This window comes from Diabrotica virgifera, chromosome 1 (assembly GCF_917563875.1).
Source record: "Diabrotica virgifera virgifera chromosome 1, PGI_DIABVI_V3a".
In the NCBI taxonomy this organism is placed as follows: Eukaryota; Metazoa; Arthropoda; class Insecta; order Coleoptera; family Chrysomelidae; genus Diabrotica; species Diabrotica virgifera.
In genome coordinates, this window is record NC_065443.1 from 279081820 (window position 1) to 279107609 (window position 25790).

Here is a 25790-nt window from a genome sequence, read left to right on the forward strand (position 1 = left end):
CGGATGCAATATGTGTAACTTCTGGTGTTCCCCAAGGGGGGCACTGTTCCCCAATGTTTTTCAATCTGTTTGTGGACTCAATTTTTGATTGTTTTGAAAACAGTGAAGGTCTCGCTTTTGCTGATGATTTCAAAACCTACAGAATAATGAATTGCCAAACTGATCAACAACTGCTGCAGGACGATCTTGACAGATTAACGCAGTGGTGTCACATTAATAAATTAAACCTAAATATATCAAAATGTTGTCTAATTAGTTTTTTTAAGGGTTCCAGAAAATATGACACTTCTTACGAACTGTGTGGGCAACCATTAAAAACTGTATCAAAAATAAAAGACTTGGGAGTAATTTTCGACAAAAATTTAACATTTGTCGATCATATTAACTCTGTCACAATACAGTCATCCAAAATGTTGGGTTTCATCGTGAGAAATTGTAGACATTTTTCTGTTGACACTGTCAGAAGCCTTTACTCTTCATTAGTCAGATCTAAACTTGAGTATGGATCAGTGGTGTGGTCTCCTTACCAAGCTGTCCATAAATATACTGTAGAAAAGGTTCAGCATAAGTTTCTATGATTTTGTGGATTCAAATTATATATTGGGATCTCTGATCATAATTATTCAATTCTGGAAAAACAACTGAATTTGAAAACACTTTCAGAAAGGAGAATCTGTGCTGGATTAAATTTTTTGCATAAAATTGTTACAGGGAAAATTGATAGTGCTGAATTGTTGGAGTCGGTTAACATTGAGATTGTCACACGAAATAGGAGACATAACGACTCTTCTTTTCATATACCCTATCATCGAACAAATTATGGTATGAATTTGCCAATAGAAAGATACTCGAGATATGTTAACCAACTTCATTTGGAAATATTTGATATGTCTGAAAGTGGGTTCAGGGCTCAATTTAATAGAATCAATTTCATAGAATAATTAATACTTTAGTTTAGTGTAAAACTTTAATTATAAATTTAGGGTTGTAATGTTAATTGTTGGTTGTTTGAACATTGTTGCAGGTTGAATTATTTTTGTTGTTTTTTGATTATATTTTTTCTCAATCTGTTACATACATCTTACATTTTACTATTTGTTAATTGCAACTGTTAATGGGGTTTTCCCGTAATATTAATAAATAAATAAATAAATAAATAAAACAAAAATTTGCCATTACTGCTTGATTCCTGAGCATAATTTATTTAATTAGAAGGCTAGAAGGATTAGAAAATTGTCTAATATCGAAACGAATTACAAACAATAAAAATTACGAGTGAACTTGAACAAAATTGTCTAGTATCTGGTATTATGCCCTAAAAGGTCAATAACCGTTTGCATACAATGTGAAAGGGAAAGGCACAATTTTTGAATAACTTAAGGAAAACGTTCATATTCTTCACAAAGCATATATTGAAGTCAGGGCCCCCGTAACCGGGCGTGCAATGCGTACGGCGCACGCGGGCGTAACCCCAAAGGGGCGCCAAACCGAAGGTTTGGTAAATAAGAAATATTTATTTTAAATAAGATAATAATTTTTTATACACAATTTTAATTATTTTATGAACAGCTAGAGAAATCTCAAATATTAAATATTGTGTTATTACTGAAAAAATTATTATTCCCGTCCTGAAATGTTGAGCTTACTCCGTCAAAAATATATTTTGTTGTTTCTTCCTAATTTTTTTCTTTGAAGTAGATTGAATTACGCTTGGCATACCATCCAATCGATTTTATGTCGTAAATTCAAGCGACACTCAAAATAGTCAAATAAACATCAAATCAGACTCCTTGACGAGTAGAAACATAAATAATTAACACCCATAAAACGCAACTTAGCAGTTTACTCCTACAAAAACAAAAATTGCTGGATCAAGCAGTTTTACTCCTATAAAGTGAATCTTTTACTCGAAGTTAACAAATACTCTATGAATTATGATTATTTGATAATACCTTTCCCTTCTCGTCTATTAGGTACAAATATTATATACTGTTTATTTTATATTGAAGTTAATAATTACGACTATTATTGCAGTATTCGTTGGGTTAATTTTGCCCTGATTTTAAACTTTTGTTTTCGTGTAAAAAATATTGGACAATTTTTTTTATTGTTATTTTAAGTGGTGTGGAAATTAAATTAATAATTGTGAAAATGGTAAGTATCATAATCATAACATAGAATAATAATAATTCATTTTAAATATAATCGGGTTTCCTCTAATAAAATCCACAATTTACAATTTATTTAAAAAAAAAAAAAAGAAAAATAAGACATTGTGCCCGCGTAACTTGGAACCATATAGGAAACTTTTTTATTATTAATTTTACGGAAAAAATGTATTCTTCATAGAATTATTTGCATAGTCTAAAAACTAAAATACAACCAAATATAAAATTGTATCAATCTTTATGAGTATCAAAAATATGAATTTCGATCAAGAGTACCTTATATTTCACAATATCGAAAATTATTATTATGAATAGTTGTTTGGAATTAATTAAAAACTATTTTTTTGTATGCAATTACATCCTTTTAATTGAAAATTTATTTTCTCAAATTACAGACCCCAACGCCCTTTTCATTTATTATGAATAATGTGATAACTCCTTTATTATTAATGATTATTTAATTAATAATAATAAAATAGTTATCACATTATTTGTAATATATGAAAAGGGCTAATTATTAATAATAAATGACTTATCACATTATTTCTAATAAACGAAAAGGGCGTTGTTGAAAAGTACAATTCTTGTATGATAAAATGTTCTTTATAAAAATCTTTGCATGGTCTAAAATCTAAAATGCAACCATCAAATCCTATCAAATTTTATCAATTTTATAAATATGAGATATGTTTAAAAAATATGAGTTTCGATCAAGAGTAAAGTGACTTTCTAGATTACAATATTGTAATTAGACGGATGTAATTGCATATTATAGAAACATAGTTTTTAATGCTGAACAACTTTTCATAATAACTTTTCAATATTGTGAAAACTAAACGTACTTTGCTCTTGACCGAAACTCATATTTTTTGACATACCTCGCATAAGATTCCTAAAATTTGATAGTTGATGGTTGTATTCTGAGTTCTAGACAATGCAGATCTTTTTATGAAGAATAACTTTTTCTCGTAAAATTAATAATAAAACAGTTTCCCATATGGTTCCTAGTTATGCAGACAACCTATATAAAATTTGTTTGAAAACTTTGAAATGACCAAATATTATTGTTTATTTAATTAAATGTATATTTTCAATTTAATATACAGGGTGTTTCATTAATGTAGCAAAAAATTTAAGGGGAAAGGCGCAAAATGTCGCCTGTCAAAATTTTTAATGTGTTTTAAATGTATTCATTTTTTTCGAATCCTGAGAAAACTAATAAGTATTTTTTAAAAATTTAAACGCAAAATGAAAGATAACGTTATTGCCGAGGGCCGACAGTCGCTTAGAATAAATAAAAAGTTTCTTTTGAATTAAATATTTGCAATTAACCCGGGAACAGTCGCGCCCTTTTCTGTCGCGTAATCGGTCGCGCGTTAGATTTTATCTAACAAAACGAATTTAAATACGAATTTACATCAAACTTTTAGTTTATAGTATTTTTATTTACTTGGTATGTTAGAAATATTATTTCTAACAATTATTAAAGCTAATTAATTCTCACCAAAGCCATAAATTCCAAAAAAAGAAGAAGATATATAAAAAAACCCACGCATTACTACACCCTTCCTCGAAGCACTTACAAGTGGAAAGCTATGTTGCAAAATTTTTCATCGAGTTATCACGAAAAAGGAAAAAATGTTAGATTTTTCTTACAGCGCGACTGGTCCCAGGTTAAAAATCACACTAAATTTTCTCTTTTATTTTTACCCCTGCAACTTATTAAAATAAACATTATATAAGTTTTCAGGGACTTTCGGCCTCAGTAATAATGTAGTCTAGTCTTTCATTCTGCGTTTAAATTTTTCAAAAATATTTATTAGTTTTATTAGTAGTAGATTTAAAGGGCGCTAAAATATGTCCTGCACGCGGGTGCCAGTCAACCTTGCGGGGGCCCTGATTGAAGTTCTGCAAGACTTTCTGGCTGACCTGGTTGACTTCTAACCCTAAGATGAAGTTTATCCCTAAAATGTTTGATGATATTCAAATCAGGGCTGCAGGCTGTCTATTATAGAGTATTAATTCCTACTTCCCCCAAATAATTTCTCATGATTCTTGCAGTATGTGGCAGTGCATTATTATGCATAAAGACGAAAAATATTTTCCCCAATAAATGGATCAAGGGATAGTACGCCACGAACAAAATAAAAAGTAAACAAATAAATTTTTAACTACATAATTATTGATAAATAAATTTACAAATTATTATAATCCTTAAAAATGGCCAGTGGTGGAGGTGGAGTAATTAAGAAGACGGGTCCGGCAAGAGTGGAGTATGAAAGCAGCAGCGAAGAGAACGGGAATAAGAGAGGTAGGGATGGGTAATATGCGGAAGATTTATTTAGAAAATGCAAGGTAACGAGGAGAACACCGACTAAGAGTGATAACCAAAGTGAACTTGCGCAGAGAGCAACAAGAAACCTTGAATTGTGTCAGACAGCTGGAGAAAAAGAATAAGGAGTTAGAAAAACGACTTAATGAAGCAAATGACAGAATAGAACGAATTGAGAAAGATCTGCAACTAAAGGTTAAACTGAGGGAAGGAAGAAAAATGGGTGATAAATCATTTCTGGCAGAAATGAAAAATATGACGGATAAAAGCTCGGTATTAAGGAACAAAAGTAAACTTAGAAACATAACAGGACAAGGAGTATATGTAGAGTTTGACATGACAAAAATGGAAAGAGAGATACAGGCTATAATTAGGAATATAGCGAAGGAGGAAAAGATAAGGGTAATACAACAAAAATAGGGTATATGAAGCTAAATATTAATGGAAAGTATATGAAATGGGATAAGGATAATGGTAAACTGACAGAAAGCACACAGAACAACCAGAAAGGACTCTCAAAAAACTAAAAAGGAATGCAGAGACGACTCCAATAATTATAACGACTAAAGCAACGGACAAATACATGAGATTGGAAAATGATAATACGAAGTATAAACAAGATAACGAGGCAAAACAAAACCATAAGACAGAAAAGCCAAGAGATCAAAATCAAAAGTGTGACTCAGCAGAGAATGATGAAAAAGGTAAAAAAATGGGTAAAGAAAAAAGAAGAGTGGAAAAAGGAAAAAAAGAGGAAATAAGAATGGCAACATGGAATGTACGCGGCACCTATGAGGAAGGAGCCATGAAGGAATTAGTAAACGAAGTAGGAAGATATAAATTGGATATTATACGGGTACAAGAAACAAAACAATTGAGGTCAGAAATAACGGAATTAGAAAATGTGGTTTTTTTCAAAAGTGGAGGAGCAGATAGGATGTTGGGAACAGGTTTTATTATAAAAAAAGGTCTAAGAGAAAAGATTATGAGTTTTAATCCCATATCGGAGAGGATGTGTTATATACGACTAAAAGGGAAAATAAGAAATATAAGCATTTTAAATGTACACGCCCCTACCGAAGGAAAAGATGAAGAGATAAAAGACATATATTACGAAAAAATGGAGATGGAATATGAAAAGATACCGAAAAATGACGTCAAGATTATAATGGGAGACGTAAATGCAAAAGTGGGGAAAGAGGCAATCTACAGAAATGCAGTAGGAAAGCATAGCAAACACTACGAGTCAAATGACAACGGACAGAGACTGATAAGTTTTGCAATGGAAATAAATGTGGTGGTAAGAAGTACACAGCCACAGCGGAAAGAGATACATAAGGGTATGTGGACATCTCCGGACGGAAAAACCGTTAATAAAATTGATCATGTAATGATAGAAAAACGACATGCGGAATTTATTACAAATGTCAGAAGTATGAGAGGAGCAGACTACAGTTCAGACCATTTTTTAGTAAAAATTGAATGTAAAACGGAAGTAGAAGAAAAAATAATCGTGAAGAATGATGCAAAAAGAACAAAATCATACGAAGTAACTAAACTGAAAAAAAAAACAACTAGGCAAAAGTATCAAGAAGAAATAAAAAAATTGTTTTTGGAAACAGATAATGAAGCCACAGATGTAGAAAAAAGATGGGAACAAATAAAGCACATTACAAAAGAAGTAAGCAGAAAATTTATACACAGAATTAGAAAACAGACAAGAACTATGGAGTGGTTTGATAGGGAGTGTGTAGAGCTGTCAGAAGAGAAGAAAAAGTTAAGAATATGTATGTTGACCAATTCTAACGACAAAAACAGAGTATAACCACGTACGAAAACAGTTAAAGAAAAGTTGCAGGAAGAAAAAGAGAGAATTCAATGAAAAAAAGTTACAGGAGATAGAAAAAAATTTAAAAACAATGAAACAAGATCATTTTATCAAGAGGTAAAAAAAGTAGAAAAAGGTTACCAAAGCAAAACAAGCTACATAAAGACCATAGAAGGGGAGCTAGTAAGTGAGCCGGAAAAAGTTATGAAAGAATGGAAAATGTATTTTAAAACTTTACTAAACAGTGAGGATGAAGATCAGAAAGAGGACGAAGACAGAACAGAGGAAGCAGATATAAGAATAGCTGAACCAACCAAAGACGAAGTGCAAAGAGTTGTTAGCAAATTGAAAAACAATAAAAGTCCAGGTTAAAATGAAATAAGTGCAGAAATGCTGCACGCAGGGGGAATAAAACTACTGGAAAATGTGTATGAACTGATAGAAGTCCAGCCAGAGCCTGGATAATCCCATTACATAAAAAAGGGGATGCAACGATGCTGCAAAATTACAGGGGTATTGCTCTGCTAGACGTGTGCTATAAGATATTTGCTAGGATTGTGAGAGAAAGATTAGAGGTATACGCAGAGAAATTAATAGGAGAATACTAAGCAGGCTTTAGAAACAATAGATAGACGACAGAGCAAATATTTAACATAAAAGAAATCCAAACAACCTGCTACGAACATAAAATGGTTTTATATGCACTCTTCATAGATTTTAAACAGGCCTATGACAAAATTAACAGAAAAAAATGTATGAAGCCCTCCGGCAAATGAACATATCAGAAAAACTAATCAAGCTAATAAGAATTACCTTTAATATGACATCTAACGAAATAGTGTGGAACAGTCACAAATCGGAAGAGTTTGTAGTCAAAAAAGGACTCAGACAAGGTGACCCTCTATCAACTGTGTTATTGAATCTAGTTTTGGAAACAATTGTAAGGAACAGCAGAATAGAAACACAAGAAACGATCTACCGTAACGAGCATCAATGCATGGCCTACGCCGACGACCTTACACTGCTAACAAAAACTAATACCGAATTAAAGTAAATCATGAGAAGATTAGTCAGAGAGGCAAAAAATTCGGCCTAGAAATAAATGAAGAAAAGACGAAGTATGTGGTGCTAGGCAACACAGAAAGAGAACCTGAAGATATGCTAAGTTAACAGCGTTCGATGGAAAAGAATATAAATTTAAACGAGTAAAGCACTTTACATATCTAGGTGCCATAATAGATGAAAAATGACACGAGCAAAATGAACTAAAGCACAGGATAGCTAAAGCTAAATTATTAACATCAAATTATGTATCAAGAAAGACGAAAATCAGAATATACCAAACTGTAATAAGAGCAACAGTCACTTACGGATGTGAGACATGGGTACAAAACAAAATAGAAAACGAATTAAAGAGAGACGGGAACGCAAGGTACTGAGGACTATTTTCAGGGTCAAATGCGGCAGACGGTCGGCAAAGAAGAACTAATCAAGAATTAAGGATGCTTTACAAGGAATCAACTATAACAAGATACGCAAAGGCACAAAGAATCAGGTGGGCAGGTCATGTTGAGAGGATGGATAGGTCAAGAATGCCAAAGAAGGTGCTGTTAAGAAGACTAGTTGGGACAAGAAGACGAGGTAGACCAAGAAAAAGATGGCACGAAAAGTTTCAAGAAGATATAGGTTCGATGGAAATTACAGACTGGAAAGAGAAAGCAAAAAATAGGCTACAGTGGAGAAAAATAGTGCAGCAATTTTAACATAGACATTAAATCAAATTATATAATAGATATAAGACATTAGCATATATTTTCATGAGCATATTAAAAGAATAAATAAATAAATGGATCAAATGGAACTACTGCTCCTGTTAAAACATCCACTATATACCGGTGAGCATTCAGGGGCAGACACTGATGAAAATAAGGTAAGTTCGAGCTTCAAATGAGGTTCCAGACCAAACCATAACACAACCACCGCCAAACTTTCTTCTCTGGAACATACAAACTTGGCACATCCTTTATTTCACCATCTCCAAACCCTCTCTCGTCCATCGCCAGACTTCAAACAAAACCGCGATTCATCAGTAAAGAAAATTCGGCTCCAATCCTGTATATCCCAGTGATAATGTTGTCGACCTAAAATTAATCGATTCCTCAGTGTGTGGGTTGTAATTCGGGAACAATAGCCGGCCCTCTTGTCATTAGTCCTCTTTCATTGAGGCGTGAAAGGCGCATAAATTACAGTGAAATGGCGATTTCTTAAAAGTTCCATCACAATAAAACCATCATCTCTTTGCGTGGTAACTCCTCTACGGTCAGAACCAGGTCGACGTGAGTATGTACCAGTCTCTATAAAGCGATGGAAAGCTCTCTGTACTGTAATTTTTTAGAATACCTAAAGTTTTGGATACATAAACTTGACTTCTCCCGTCTTGTAGCAATGCGATAATTCGAGCAACATCTACTGTAGGTACATAATACCATATCTTAATTATTCACTTAGTCGAAATCCACGTTTAAAAAACAAATTATTGTTTAATTAAATGTTTACAACTTTTAAGATAAACAGCGACTACAGAAAACAAAAACCTAAAGTTTAAAAATAAATCACAAACTGTCAAAATCAAGCATACATGGTCGCAATAAATATTTAAATTGAGACGCAATATGAAACAGTGCATAAAACTTCCAATGAATTTTTATTTTCGAAATTTATTGGCCACTTTTTTGCCGGTCAGTGTACTTTGGTATCGTAATTAGATTCAGTAGATTTTTTTCTTTATTACCCATATTCAAAATATTAAAAGTTCATTTTATCTGGAGAAAAGATGGCATCCTTCGAACATGCCTCATTTAAACGTTTGTTCCTTTTTTACTATGCTAGTAAAACTAATGCTTTTTGTACTAAACTTTGCAAGTTTGAATTTGTTTCTTAGTAACTCCATCATTGTAATCATCAACCAATATATAAATTTGTCAACAGACCTTTTCTTTTAACCTTTTCAGGTCTATTGTGGTCTTCTAGTCCTAGATGACATTCTCTAGCCTGACCCTTTTTAAATGTTTGATAACTTCGAGACTGAACTTTACACGTAACTCCTCATCGGTGATTTTGCTTCGCCTACTCCAAAGAACCTCGCATTTGCCAGGCTGTCACATTGACATATACATAATGTGTTCTACTGTGTCTTCCTCTCTAGGGGACAGGATCTGCATAGGTTTGCATAGTCTCCTATTCAGCTTAAAGACCCTGTTAGCACACCTACTATGGCTTTAACTGTTTTCCTGTCTTTGCTTATTAAATTTGCCGTAAATTTTGGCGAATGTTCCGTAATAATCTTTTTCGCCTATTTTTGTACTGGTGAATTGCTACACCATTCCAGAAAGGACCCCGCAGAAACCTTATGGGAAATGGCTCTCTGTCAAATGCTCTGAAACTTTGAGTTCTGGTAGTCCTTGATGAGTAGAACAAAAGACTCAATGGGCGCGTAGCTTCAAAAAATCATGGTTTTAAGATATAAGCCTCTGAAGTTATAGGTACAGTGAGGACACTTGAGTTAAAATAAATTCATTTCCTCGAGAATGGGCGACCCTAGAGATAAATTACGAATCAGGTAGATTTTTATTTTTAAATTATAATTTTTTGGCATATATATCATACTAGTGACGTCATCCATCTGGACGTGATGACGCAATCGATGTTTTTTTAAATAAGGATAGGGGTCGTGTGACAGCTCATAATTCTCTATTCACTGATATAAATATTAACATAATTATTTATACATTGCCCAAAAATTTCTTTGAATGAAATTAGTTGAGACAAAAAGAAGAATGTATGTAATTTATTTAATTCGAAATACATTTTACTGCTGTCAGAAAACAAAAGAAATGTTAATTTGAAAAAGAAACATTACTTTTCGCTTAAATTAAATGTTCAAACTGCTAAGGGGCATGTGGGTGCCAGCTTTAATATTGAATTTAAGCGAAAAACAATATTTATTTATTAGTTCTGTTGCTAGTGGGGGTACAACGGCCTTCTTAATTCAAATGGACTTACCCAAGTCTGGGTAACAGTCGATCCGGAAGTCGATAAGATTGTTATAAACAAAGAACTTGAGGAATCACATAACAGCGATTTTTCGCAAAACAAAACATTTTTTTGTAGTTTTTGGGTCATTCTAAGCAAAAAATGTTTTTACACGTTTTTTCGTAGGATGCATAGTTTTCGACATAAACGCGGTTGAACTTTCAAAAAATCGAAAAATTGCAATTTTTGAACTCGAATAACTTTTGATTGAAAAATAAAATAGCAATTCTGCTTACCGCATTTGAAAGTTTAAGTCAAATTCTATCGGTTTTGATTACTTTCATTGCTAAAAATTAATTTTTTTATTGTTAAACAAAGCTATAAACACGTAGCGATTGAATGATGTTTTCAATGCATTTCTCATTTGAAATCCAACGAGTAGGCGCTCATACACAATTTCTACGTAGATTACGTACATTAAAACGCATGCATTGGGCACGGGAAACACTATGTGTTTATGGCTTTGTTTAACAAATAAAAACTTAATTTTTAGCAATGCAAATAATCAAAACCGATAGAATTTGACTTGAGTTTTCAAATGCAGTAAGCAGAATTGCTATTTTATTGTTTAGTCAAAAGTTATTCCGGTTCAAAAATTGCACTTTTTCGATTTTTTGAAAGTTCAACCGCGTTTATCTCGAAAACTATGCATCCAACGAAAAAACTTGTAGGACCATTTTTTACTGAGAATCACCCAAAGAATACAAAAAATGTTTTGTTTTGCGAAAAACCGCTGTTATGTGATTCCTCAAGTTCTTTGTTTATAACAATCTTATCGACATCCGGATCGACTGTTACCCAAAAAATTCGTGTTCTACGGGTCAAACTACATAAAAAAAACTTGGGTAAGTTCATCTGAATTAAGGAGGCCTGTTGTATCCCCACTGGCGACAGGACTATATCATATAAACATTTTTTCCTGTTTTCGGAAAACAGTAAAATGTATTTCGAATTAAATAAATTATATACGTTTTGCTTTTTGTCTCAATTATTTTAATTAAAAAAATTTTTGGACACCCTGCATAAATAATTATTTTAGAGTTTATATTAATGAAGAGAGAGTTGAATAACCTTTTAAATGGGCTATCACACGATCCCTATTCTTATTTAAAAAAAATCATCGATTGCGTCATCACGCCCAGATGGACGACGTATTTAGTATGATATATAAGCCAAAAAATTATAATTTAAAAATAAACTCGACCTGATTCGTAATTTATCTCCAGAGTCACTCGTTCTCGAGAAAATGAATTTATTCCAACTCAAACGTCCTCACTGTACTTATAATTTCAGGGGCTTATATCTTAAAACCATGATTTTTTGGAGCAACGCGCCCATTGAATCAAGGACTACCAGAACCCAAAGTTTCAGAGCATTTGACAGAGAGCCATTTCCCATAAGGTTTCTGCGGGGTCCGTTGCGAGCTACCCACTTTCTTTTTGAACACATTAAAAATATTCGAATGAATTAACCAAAAATTTATTTTTCGTTTAAGGAGGTAGGCAAAAATCTTGATCCAATGCTATTTCGGTTAACAAACGCATAATGTACGTGGTTCGTCCACATAAGTAGGAATAACAATTTTTAATTTTCTTGTTTTTGTAAAGAATATTTTAATTCATTTTCTTTTCAATATTATGGGACACCCCGTATATACGAGTAGGCCAATACCTAATTCAGTGAGTATGTATTAATTTTTATCATTATTTTCAAGTAAAAACCTTAAAGTTTTTTGTATGTAATTACCTGCCTACTCGCCTCATTTTAAAAAGACAATTCGCCAACCAACTCTCTTGGTTACCAGTCACTTACAATCATTCCGAAAAGTGTATAGAAACTCAATATAGTCCTCGCGAGTGATTTATACTTTATACTACTCAGCAATAGCAGTACGAAAAATAGCAGGCCTGCTCCAGCTTGTGCAACGAGAAATGACAAGGTAGGAAATATTTTTATTACAATTTACTTTAAGGTCTGGTTTTTTTACTGTTATTTTTTTTATTCTATTTTTAAATTCACCCTATGCTAAACAGTCCACTAATAAAGCTCACTGAGTTAGTAATCTCCTCCAGGATGATTTATTGATCCGTTACGAGCCTGATAGATCCATTTTCTATATTTTTTTCTTGCATTTTTCATTTTTCTAAGAGGGTAATATAGTCGGGGAAAGTTTCTTTTAAACCTGAATTGTTTGATTTTATTGTCATACTTTGCTAATTTACAAAGATCAGAATCAAATTCAGGTTATTTAACCGCATTTCCTTTGACTTTATTTTTTGTTATTCTTTAACATAAGGCGATAAAATATTCTTTACAAAATTAAAATCACGTATCAATTAGTACATTGGTTTTTTGTTTGTGCCGATCGTTAGTGGTACCTATACCTCAGTTAATGTTGTTTTTTAAGTAAAAAAGGAACACATTAATGTAAAAGTAATTATTATTAAATTGTCAACGTCGGCCAATAGACAAATTTTGTTATAATAATTATTATACAGGTTGACTCTATTATAGATGAAACTGTGTGTTTATTTTACACAGTAATTTTTATTTAAAGGGTTTATGTTTTATAATTATTTTTTGTCTATAAATATTCAAATAGCAGAGGACATAGTTTTCTATTTTATTAGCACAAAGTTCGGTTGTATTTTATTAATTTTCGTGTGGTGAACCTATTTTATTTCCTAACGCTAATTTCATATTTTTCTAAATTTATTAATTCTACATTTAAATTTACAAAATGGCAGATAAAATTAAAAAATATCAATCTTTAAGACAAGTTGAAGTGCAACAAATGACTGAAATTCATGCTGTTGCTTTAAAGGTAGCTGCTGACGATAAGAATTTTTACCCGGTTTTGGAAGTTATGTATGAAGGATTGGAAAAAATTCGTGACAATTTTTATGATCTTCATAATAAAATAATTATGTTAGTTTCTGAGCAAGATAATGAGGACGCGCTATTTAAAGTCGAAGATGATTGCCGTAGTAATTTTGACAAATTATATTATAAAATTAAATTAACATACGTGCAAGCCTTTAGAAAATCTTCAACATCAAGTCAGCAAACTACATCAACTTCACAGTCTCAAAATCCTTTACCTATAAATTATTTTAATTTACCGAAACCGGAATTGCCATCTTTCAGTGGAAAAATAACTGAATTTAGAAGTTTTATAGATCAGTTTGATGCTCGCGTTCATACTCTTACTTACTTACAACCAATTGACAAATTTAATTTGTTACTATCGTGTTTAAAGGGTGCAGCGCGCGATGCTGTGGATCATATTGACATCACAGCAAACAATTATCCAATTGCCTATGATCTGCTTTGTGAAAGGTTTAATAATGTTAGGGTAATCGCTGCCAATTTATGGAATAACCTTGAAAGTTCACCACAACTGACTTCAGAAGATCCAAAAGAACTACGCAAGTTGTTAGATACATTTTCGAAAAATGTGGCATCTCTAAATAAGCTAGGACTACCCACAGTACATTGGGATTTTATACTTGTTCAAATGATTTTAAAACGATTAACTGTTTCTTTAGTAACACGTTTTGAGCTTTTTCATAATAATTCAACCATCCCAAGCTATAAAAAACTGATTGATTTTTTAAATCAAAGTTGTCTCGCTTTAGATAATATTGATTTTCACACTAAACCAAAATCTAACTTTTCTAAAAAACCTAATTCTTCCAAATCTACATCATTGCTTGCTCAAACAGAACCTGAACCAAAATGTTCTATCTGTAAAACTAATGATACCCATGCCATTTATAAATGCTCCGTTTTTTTGGCAAAATCTCCTGTAGATCGATTTCAATTAATAAAAAAGAACAAGATGTGTATTAACTGTCTTGGATCACATCGTTCTAGCCTATGCAAATCTACATGGACTTGTCACTCGTGCCATAAAAAACATCATACACTACTTTGCTTCTCCTCTTCTAAGAAAGAAGAGAATGTTCAAGATTCGGCGGCATCCACTTTAAATTCAACGACTGGATCATCCGTTTCTGTGTGTTTTTCTTCCGCTGATAAAAGTACTTTGCTTTCCACTGCATGTATTGAGGTGCTTGATTGTCACGGTAACTACCAACCTGTTAGGTGTCTGTTAGATTCGGGAAGCATGACGTCCTTCATCTGTCAAAAGACCCTTAGGCGTTTAGGTTTACGTCCCATGAAAACTTCAGCTAACATCCAAGGATTAGGTTCTATGCAGTCGAACACTAATTTAGGTGGGGTTACCATTTCTTTTAAACCAGTACGTAAATCTTCTCCTATTTTGACAACCGATGCGTTAGTCTTGACAAAAATATGTGAGGATCAGCCTTTATGTAATTTAGAAGTTAATACTTGGCCCCATATTGCTAATTTAAAGTTAGCAGATGATAACTTCTTTCGTAGAGGATCCATAGACATTCTTTTAGGAGCTGATGTATTCTCTACAATTCTTTTGGATGGACGTATTTACGGCAATCAAGATGAACCTGATGCAATTAATACTATATTTGGCTATGTGCTTATGGGAAAAGTAAATATTTCAAAGGCACCTACTCTTACGTCTTTATTTTGCCAAGTTGAAGATACGGTTTCTTTGGATCAGCAAATAAAGAAATTCTGGGAATTAGAAGCAGTCCCTGAAGTTTTTTGCTTAGCTCCTGATGACGCTAAAGTGGAAAATATGTTTATGAATACTTATACGCGTGAACATTCAGGACGCTTTGTAGTAGATCTACCTTTTAAGGAAGAAAATCCTGTCTTTCCTAATATTAGATCACTTGATCTTAGTAGGTTTTATTCATTAGAAAGAAGGCTTCAAAAATCTCCTGAACTTTATGACCAATACCGCACCTTTATGAAGGAATTTGTTGAGCTCGGTCACATGGAACCTGTCCCATTGAATAACTTCGATTCACCTTATGTTTACTATTTATCGCATCATTGTGTTTTAAGACCTGAAAGTCTAACAAGTAAATTAAGGGTCGTTTTTAATGGTTCCGGGCATCTTCCAAATCAACCCTCACTCAATGACAAATTATTCACTGGTCCTAAGCTTCAGACTGACATCTGTACAATTTTGATTAATTTTCGATTGCATGGTTATGTAATTACGGCCGATATTTCTAAAATGTATAGGCAAATTTTAATTAATCCTACTCAAACAGATTATCAAAGAGTACTTTGGCGTTCTAATAATTCTGAACCTGTTCGAGATCTTCGTATCAACAGAGTTGTTTATGGTCTCTCTTGTTCTCCTTATCTTGCTATTAGATGTCTACATCAGTTGGCTAATGATGACGGGGATTCGTTTCCTCTAGCAGCCGAGGCACTTAAAACTGGAACCTACGTTGATGATATCGTTTCTTCCTGTCCTAGTTTCGAAAATGCCTTAGCACTAAGAGACGAACTTATTGCCTTACTTGCCGAAGGAGGTTTTGAGTTGAAAAAATGGTCCAGTAATGTACCCGATTTATTGAAAGGATTAGCTGTATCAGATTTAGCAATAAAACCTCTTACATTTAATGATGATATTTCGTCCAAAACACTTAAAGTATTAGGGTTGGAATGGGACGCTTCTTCGGATACATTTGCTTTTAAAGTTCAAGTTTTAGACTCTTCTTGTACAAAACGTCATCTTTTGTCCAATTTAGCAAAAATATTTGATCCTCTTGGATTTTTATCTCCAATAACATTTCTAATTAAACACCTTATTCAAAGAACATGGACTCAAAAGATTGGTTGGGATGATGCTCCATCGTCGTTTATTAATTGACGATATTTTACGCTTAGAAGTTCAGTGTTTTGGTGACGCTAGCGAGAAAGGTTACTGCGCTGTCTTGTACTTTCGATGCTTATCACCTTCAGGCCAACCTTTTGTTTCTTTTGTTATAGCTAAATCTAAGGTCGCACCCATTAATAAGGGACTTACTATTCCAAGATTAGAATTGTCTGCTGCGGTTTTAGTGGCTCGACTAGTCTCCTTTGTTTCTTCTGTTATTAAATATAAAGTAGAAATCAAGGAAATATACTGTTATTCTGATTCTGCTGTTACATTACGTTGGTTACAATCTTCCCCTCATCAATGGAAAACTTTTGTGAGCAATAGAGTAGCTTATGTGCAGGAACGAGTAACTTCTTCATGTTGGCACTATGTTCCTTCTGAAGAAAATCCTGCTGACATTGGTTCAAGGGGTTGCTTACCCTCTGAGTTAATTAACTGTTCCAAATGGTGGGCGGGGCCAACCTTCTTACAATCTGATCCGCTAACGTTCTTTGAACTTAATTCAAAGGAGTCTACTAATGTAAATTTGGAAGTGCGGACTGTCGCATTGATTGCTGAAATTCCCAATAATTTTTTAGATATTTTATTGGATCGTCATTCGTCTTTAAATAGGTGTGTTCGATGTTTGTGTTACATTATTCGTTTTTTCCATTATGTAACCAAAAACCGATATGGTAATCTGGAAATAGGTTGTTTAAGTTTATTGGAGCAACATAACTCCTTACTGGTTTTTGTTAAACGAACATAGCAGATCTTTTTTAATACTTTAATAAATTTTATCCAAGATAAACAGCTGCTTCCAAAAAATTTAAGAAAGCTTTCACCTTTTATCGATGCAAAGGGAATTTTCTATGTGCAGGTAGTCGCCTAGCTAATGCGCCCATTTCGTATGATCGCAAATTTCCGGCATTACTTCCTAACAGTTGTAAATTAACTGATATGATTATTGAATCTACTCGTCTGCAATATCTACACGCCGGGCTTCAAACTGTTCAATACCTAATTTCTCAGCGTTTTTGGATTATATCTTCCAAACGAGCCATTCGTAGAGTACTGTCTAAATGTGTTAAATGTTTTAAGGTGAATCCTTTGTCTCCAGTTCCGTTAATGGGAAATCTACCGCTAGCTCGAATATCTCAACTAAAACCTTTCAGTAATGTTGGAGTTGATTTTGCGGGCCCTTTTCCTATAAGAGCTTCCAAACTTCGAAAGTCTCAAACTCTTAAAGCGTATTTGTCGCTTTTTATTTGTTTCTCAACAAAAGCTCTTCATTTAGAGCTCGTATCTGATTTATCCACTGACGCGTTTTTAGCTGCGTTTAAGCGATTTGTCAGTCGTAGAGGCCGATGTCAACATGTTTATAGTGACAATGGCACTAACTTTGTTGGAGCCAGAGCAGAACTTAACAGATTGGCATCACAAGCTGCTTCTCATGAATCTATTCAATGGCATCTCATTCCCCCTTCTTCTCCACACTTTGGAGGTTTATGGGAATCTAATATTAAGACGGTAAAGGGTCATTTAATTCGCACAATTGGAGAACAAGTACTAACTTTTGAAGAGTTATATACTATTTTTTCTCAAATTGAGGCCATCATGAATTCGAGGCCAATATGCCCGTTAAGTTCAGACCCAAACGATCTTAGTGCGTTAACTCCAGGACATTTTTTGACCATGGAGCCTTTGAGTGCTCCGCTCGAAGAAACGTTGCTCGATGTTCCGCACAATCGGTTGAATCGTTGGCAATTATTAAATAAGTTGCACCAACAGATTTGGGAACGGTGGTCTAAGGAGTACCTCCAAACTCTTCATCAAAGGGCTAAATGGAATTCTCCGTCTCCAAACGTCCAACTAGGTACCTTAGTGGTAATCCGCCAAAATAATATTCCCCCGCTACAATGGCCTTTGGGCCGTATAATTGAGGTTCATCCTGGATCTGATGGTATAGTTAGAGTGGCCACAGTGAAAACTAATAGTGGTATATATAAACGCTCTATAGTAAAATTATGTCCTTTGCCTTTTGAGCCGTAACAATACTGCGTATTGTGGTGGGCGGTTGTGGTTCGTCCACATAAGTAGGAATAACAATTTTTAATTTTCTTGTTTTTGTAAAGAATATTTTAATTCATTTTCTTTTCAATATTATGGGACACCCCGTATATACGAGTAGGCCAATACCTAATTCAGTGAGTATGTATTAATTTTTATCATTATTTTCAAGTAAAAACCTTAAAGTTTTTTGTATGTAATTACCTGCCTACTCGCCTCATTTTAAAAAGACAATTCGCCAACCAACTCTCTTGGTTAACAGTCACTTACAATCATTCCGAAAAGTGTATAGAAACTCAATATAGTCCTCGCGAGTGATTTATACTTTATACTACTCAGCAATAGCAGTACGAAAAATAGCAGGCCTGCTCCAGCTTGTGCAACGAGAAATGACAAGGTAGGAAATATTTTTATTACAATTTACTTTAAGGTCTGGTTTTTTTACTGTTATTTTTTTTATTCTATTTTTAAATTCACCCTATGCTAAACAGTCCACTAATAAAGCTCACTGAGTTAGTAATCTCCTCCAGGATGATTTAGTACGATTACATTATTACCGAGGGCCGAAAGTCCTTAGAATAAACAAAAAATCTCTTTTTAATGAAATATTTGAAATTAAAAATCACACTAAATTTTCTCTATTTTTTCACCCCTGTAACTTATAATAAACATTATAGAAGTTTTCAGGGACTTTCGGCCTTCGGTAATAATGTAATCTTTCATTCTGCATTTAAATTTTTCAAAAATACTTCAGGATGCGAAAAAATGTATGTATTTAAATAGCATTGGACCAAGATTTTGCGCCTACCCCCTTAATGCACCAGTGAATACTTAATATTTTCTATATTCTAGGCACCGATAATAAGGTATCCACAAAATCGTTCTCATTCTACGATTTACAATGATATTTCAAAGTGCAGTTTTTATGAAGACACAAATATTAGAATTGGTATTACTCAGTTACGAGCCGGAGAAGGATCCAACACGTTCTTCTTTTCTAAATCCGCACCGTTTGAACCTGCCTTTTCTGATATTGTCTTGCGCCTTCGGGATAGTGGCATTATTGAGTATTGGTAAACATTATTCATTTTAATATAGTATGTACTGTATATTTAATACAAAATATGGTATGCGCCAAAACAAAGGACACTGAAATCAGGAAGCCTGTGAAATATAATCGTGTCATATGAAACAAGTGACAATAGTTGTCATGGTACTTTTAAACATTGTTTATTCTAACAAACTGTTAAAAAGATTCGAAATGGTGCTTACAACGCAAGAAAAAATATTTATTATTGAATATTATTTCCGCTCATACGGGAATGGACGATCAAATGGACCTAGTTTGTTAACAGTGGCGTAACAAACTCCGTCGGGCCCCCCCCTCAGAATTGGAAATGGGGCCCCCTTTAAAAAATTACTAAATGCGACATGTGTAACAAATACCTATATGTGTTACAGCCCAGTAAATCAACGTAAAATATGGCGATACCGTGTAATTTTCAGTGTCACCACCGAAGTGGTCAACTCAAGACTTTTCGAGTTATTTATGAGTAAAAATGTTTATTGTTCAACAAAAAAAAAACATGTTTTTAGTCGATTTTTCGCAAATAGTTCAAAGAGTAAGTATTCGATCGCAAAGAAAATTGTTAGCAAAAATGTATCTAGCTTATAAAAAAAATGAAACAAAAATGAAGTCTGTCGACTCAGTAAAAAAAACTTGTAGCTCATGAAAAGTTTTTCTTATTCGTCAAATTCCAAATCGAATATTTCAACGTGCAATAACCAAAAAATGAAATACTGTTCGGGGAAACTCATTAGAAATTTTTTAAAGTGTTTAAAAGAAGCTTTATTTTTTACAAAAGTTTCTAGCATCAAAACTAAGCCAGTTGCGGTCAAAATACAGTTAATACCATTTTTTGCTAAAAAATTGTGAGAATCTCCCCCTATTTAGCACCCCAAATGAAATTAATCATTATCGCTTTACAAATTACCTAACTTTTTTATACGACCTGTTTCACCGGTTCAAAGTGCTTAATTTTAAAAGGGGTCTAGTTGAAGGGCTTGAACGAGTCACTAATCACGAGTATATGCAAATTTTAAACAGCCATGTCTTAACCAATTTTTGTCTTACAGAAAAACAAAATAAAGCCAAAATATTTATAAAAGCAAGACATTTACTACTACATTTCTTTACTCTTTGAGATTTTTTGTATCACTAATACTGTATAACTTATTTTGAAAAAAAGGCATTTTTCCAAATAAAAAAACTTTTAAATTTTTTCAAAAATAAGAACTTTGAACCGGTTAAACTTACAGATCATATAAACAATAAATATTTAAAATAAATGGTAAGGCGCTAATGATAAATTTTATTTGGGGTGCGAAATAGGGGCAGATTTTCACGATTTTATTATCAAAAAAGGGGCCTTTATTTTGAGCATAACTCGTATAGTTTTCGTACTAGAAACTTTTATAAAAAATAAAAATTAAGCTTTTTTTAACATTTAAAAAAAGTTTTGGGTTTTTCCCGAAAATTGCTTCATTTTTTGGTTATTTCAGGTTGAAATATTCGATTTGGAATTAACAAATAAGAGTAATTTTTCATGAGCTTTGTTTTTACAGTGTCGATAGACTTCATGAATAAGTACACCATTTTCTGTATCTTATAAGCTACATTTTTGCTATATATTTTTTTCGATATCTAATATTTAATTCGATGAATACTTATTTTTGAGTTATTTGCGAAAAACCCGTCTGAAAACGTTGTTTTTTTTTAATAAACATTTTCACTCGCAAACGACTTGAAAAGTATTAGCATAGATAAAGAAACTCTATAGAAGAAAAAAAGTTGCTTATTAGTCAATTTATACAATTCCGGACTTATATTAAACGTATGTTTTTCACCCCAAGGAGGGGTGTCACCCCCCGAAGTAAAAGCAACAAACGGCATAAATCCAACTTTGAAGTGGAGTGTAACTAGAACCTAAATCAAAATTGTCAAGCAAATACGTCCGTCGTGACGCTGATAATTTCACTCCAAAACTGTCATTTACTGAGCTATTGGTGTATTCATGCATTGTTTATGACGACTTACATTTTTCATCTTTATTGGTATAGAATAAAATAGAACAAAAATTATTAAATGATTACATTAGTATTATTCTATGAGATAAACAACTTTCTTCGTGTACTATCAGCGAATATATCTACAATTTTATTAATTCGGATGGACAACTTCATTTTTAATACTGCACTGCTTAAAAAACGTATGTTTGCAAATAATATAACAACACGTTTTTGCATATTATTATATTAGACAACAAGATGGAGCCCTCGACATATTTTGCCCCCCCGTAAGCTTCATGCTGCGGGGGCCTCTGTTACGCCTCTGGATATTTGTATCGAAATACTAAATGTAGGTAAAGATTAAAGAGAAAACCCATTTTTAGATCTAGAAATATTGTTCTAAAATTCGGCAAATTGCAATTCTTAAATCTTTCAGTAGTCACGTACAAAGCATTATAGTTTATTGTCGTTACCATAAAATTTCGGTAGGCCGGAAGGGATTAAGTTTCTAGATATTATGAGATGATTCACTTGGCAAATACGTCTATTTAGAAATTTACGCTTTTAATTTTAAACACACAACGTAAAATAATATAACAATAACATTTTACATAACATCAGATGACAAGATGGGGCCCCTAAGCGATTGGAGCCCCCCGCAAGCTTCACGCTGCGGGGGCCTCTGTTACGCCCCTGTTTGTTAATAGTTGCCAATCAATTTCGGGAAGAGTTTCAGAAGTCTGCACCGACTAATAAGGACTTGTTAGGAGTCGTTGCAAAATTTCGACGAACAGGAAGCGTTCTAACTCAACGCAAAAGCTGTACTGGTCGTCCAGTTACCGTGGCTACAAATGCGAATCAATGAAGGCTATTTCAGAAGTCTCCGCAGAACATCTCTAAAAATGAATTTGAGTGAAACCTCTACCCGAAGAATGTTTAAGAAGATTGGTGGTTTTCCCTATAAAATACAGATTGGGCAAAACTTGGCAAGACAAGACAAGACAAGAAATCAAGAGTTGCTTATTGTGCATCAGTCTTGGCAATGGTTTATGAACCCCTATTTTTTTCTAATGTGTGGTTTACAGACGAATGTCACATCCATCTGAATGGATTTATCAATCGACAGGCAAATCGTTTTCTTGGTTTTGAACGACCAGACATCGTCGTAGAGAAACCTCTTCATAGTGACCGTGTAACGATTTGGTGCGCAGTGTCAGGTAATGGATTATTGGGCCCCTACTTCGTGGAAGACGAGCGTAGAAGACCCGTTACACTAAATCAAGTGCGATATAGAGAACAAATTTTGACACCATTTTTTATTGATTTTAGACAATTCTGTCGTGCTAGAAACATACAGTTGAATACCCAATGGTTCCAACAGGATGGGGCTACTTGTCATACCACGAGAGCATCCTTAGACCTGATTTGAGAAAATTTTGAAGACCGCGTAATTTCCCGTAACACGAATTTTCCTTACCCTTCTCATTCACCTGATCTAACAACTCTTGATGCTTACGTATGGGGTATGCTGAAACAAGCCATTTTTACAGAAAACCCACCGGCAACTATTGATGAACTCCGTGAAAAAATTTTGACCTTTTTCAAAAGAATGCAGCAGCCTATTTTTAATAACATGCTGAGCAATCTTGTTAAGCGTTATGAGTACTGCTTGGAACGCAATGGCGAGCACTTTGAACACATTTTGTATAGAAGCAAAACTTAAAATTCGCATTATTTGAAATGTTGTTATTTAATTTTTCATGTTTAATAAAGCTTTAGTTTTTCAGTGTAGTTTGTTTTGGCGCATACTGTAATTGAAATATTGATATGACAGTTTAAGATTTAATTTCGTTTCAGAGACCACCACCATCTGTTTATGAAGATTTCGTTCTCTTGAACTACTCAAAACAGCCCGTGGTGTGCTCTGAATGGAAAACAAGTTTAACTGTCATGTAAGCAAAAAAAGAATGTGTGTGTACCTTGTACGCACGTAAGAAGTTATACTTCTATTATTATGATTTCAACGAAATTAATATATTTAACAGGTTATTTGTATTTTTTGAAGTTATACTTCTTTACCGGCGATAGAGGGTGATTTTTTTATATGACAAAACCTATCAGCCCGGCGCATGCGCATTATAACTTTGTTCTGATTGGATGTTCAAATGACATGTCAAAAATTATCCAATATGGCAGCTGTGGTTTGGAGGTAAAGGTAAAGGTAAACAAATGTATAATATATTAGTTTTATTGTTGTGAGGACAGAAACAAAAAAGTTCATAATATTGTAGTGACTTTTAAATAGTTTTTAAAAGCAACAGGTACGTAATAATTGTTAATGTATCATGGGTATAAACCTACCTATTTGATCTGCCAAAATACATAGTATGTAATACTTTTATTTATATAATTTGATTACCATCAAAATTTCTGTCAATATTCACCTAATATATTGTTTTTTTACTCTATGTTTTGTTGTATTTTTTCAATTCTAAATCATTTCAATTCAAAATTAAAATAATTTGATCAGTTTTCAAAATATCAAAATATCACAAGTTTAATCCGTTTAGTTAGTCGATCTTCGTAAATAATGACACATAGTGTCCGTGGCTAAGCGGAGAAGGCGAATGAATTCCAATACCAACCGCTCTTATCAGCGCTGGTTCGAGTCCCAATAGAAACTTTCTTTTTTGTTTTTTTTTTAATACATTTTATGATTGTAAGGATATTTATTATATAATTGTATTTTCAGAAAATACGTATTTAGTTAAAAAAATTTTCGACAATTAATGTTCAGACATCATTTGTGGCTTGTTTAATGTGTTTGTGTGTGTTTTATTCTTTTATTATTTTAATTTTTGACACTTCTAATAAAAATGTTTGAGAAGTAGTAAGTATAAATTAGTTTAATATTTAAACAAAATATAAATAAAAAGTATATTAATTTCGTTTAAATCATATAATAGAAGTATAACTTCTTACGTGCGTACAAAGTACACACACATTCTTTTTTAAATATTAAACTAACTTTCTTTACCTACCACTTTTAAATTTTTTTTATTAAAACGATACCAAAAATATAAAAAAAAATCTGAATCGTCCGGGATTTGAACCCGGCACCTCTTGATCTCCGGTCACACGCTTTACCACTGAGCTATATCCCTTTTGCTTTGACAGGTTATAAGATTTCTCATACATACTGACAAATTTATTAGACCAAGTGGTATACAAAAATACTTTAAATATACTTACCTACTATTATTATAAAATATCTTATTCCCGAGGAAGACAAATCAAAAGACACAAACATTATAATAAATAATACATTTATTAAGAACACTAATATATCCTTTTATATGATATAATATGACTTATTTGCGCTGACAGAGCTGCAGTCCGTTCTTTAACGGTAAAATATTGCAAAACCTCTAAATTTTAAAGAACCGCTTGGATTGACATGAAATTTGGCATACACATAGCTAACCAGTCAAAGAAAAAAAGTGATATTGTGCCGATATGTGCTTTTGCCCTGGGGTGGTTTTCACCCCCTCTTGACGGTGAAAAAATATTCGTCCAAAGAAAGTCAGGAAATGGATAAACTGTCTAATTTTAAGTAACTTTTGTTCTATAGAGTTTTTTCACTAAGTCAATACTTTTCGAGTTATATGGCAGTGAATATGTTCATTTTTTCAACAAAATAACCACGCTTTTAGACGGTTTTTCGCAGATAACTCACATAGTAAGTATTTTGTCGAAAAAATACTCTTAGCAAAAATATAGCCTGTAAAATTTTTAAAAAAATGGTGTATACATCACGTCTCTACACCTAGTAGAAGCAGAGATATAGCTAATGAAAAATAGGTTCATATTCGTCAAATTCCAAATGAAATATTTTAAAGTGAAATAACCAAAAATGAAGCACATTTCGGGGAAAACTCATTACAACTTATTTAAAGTGTTTAAAAAAACCTTCATTTTTGTTTTATAAAAAAAATTTCTAGCATCAAAATTAAACAAGTTACGCTCAAAATAAAGTTAGTCCCTTTTGGTTTTGGTAAAAAAATCGCGAAAATGACTCCCTAATTAGTATCTTAAATGAACTTAATCGTTACGACTTCACAAGTTTCTTGACTCATGTATATATTGTTTATATGATCTGTAAGTTTCATCGGTTCAAAGTCCTTATTATTGAAGGGGCTGTAGTTAAAAGGGGTTGAACGAGTCACTGATCACGAATGTATGCAAATTTAGAAACACCATATCTTCATCAATTTTTGTCTAACAGAAAAACTAAAAAATACATGGTATTCAGAAAAGCAAATCTGACTTTTTTTGTTTTTCGAGATTTTTAGTATCTCTAACAACTTTTAAGTTATTTTGAAAAAAATAATATTTTTCAAAATTTAAATTTTTAAAAATTTTAATTTGAAACCAATTTTTTTCAAAAATAAGCACTTTGAATCGATG

At 32.9% G+C, this 25790-nt stretch overlaps 1 protein-coding gene across 1 annotated transcript in view; it reads left to right on the top strand.

Moving 5' to 3' along the window:
- LOC114340307 (uncharacterized) overlaps positions 1-25790 on the top strand; it is a 48676-nt gene that overhangs the window by 15308 nt on the left and 7578 nt on the right. The window contains exon 5 of the mRNA XM_050642044.1: positions 19107-19327. Coding sequence (XP_050498001.1) covers positions 19107-19327 — 221 coding nt within the window. The remainder of the gene's footprint in view (positions 1-19106; positions 19328-25790) is intronic.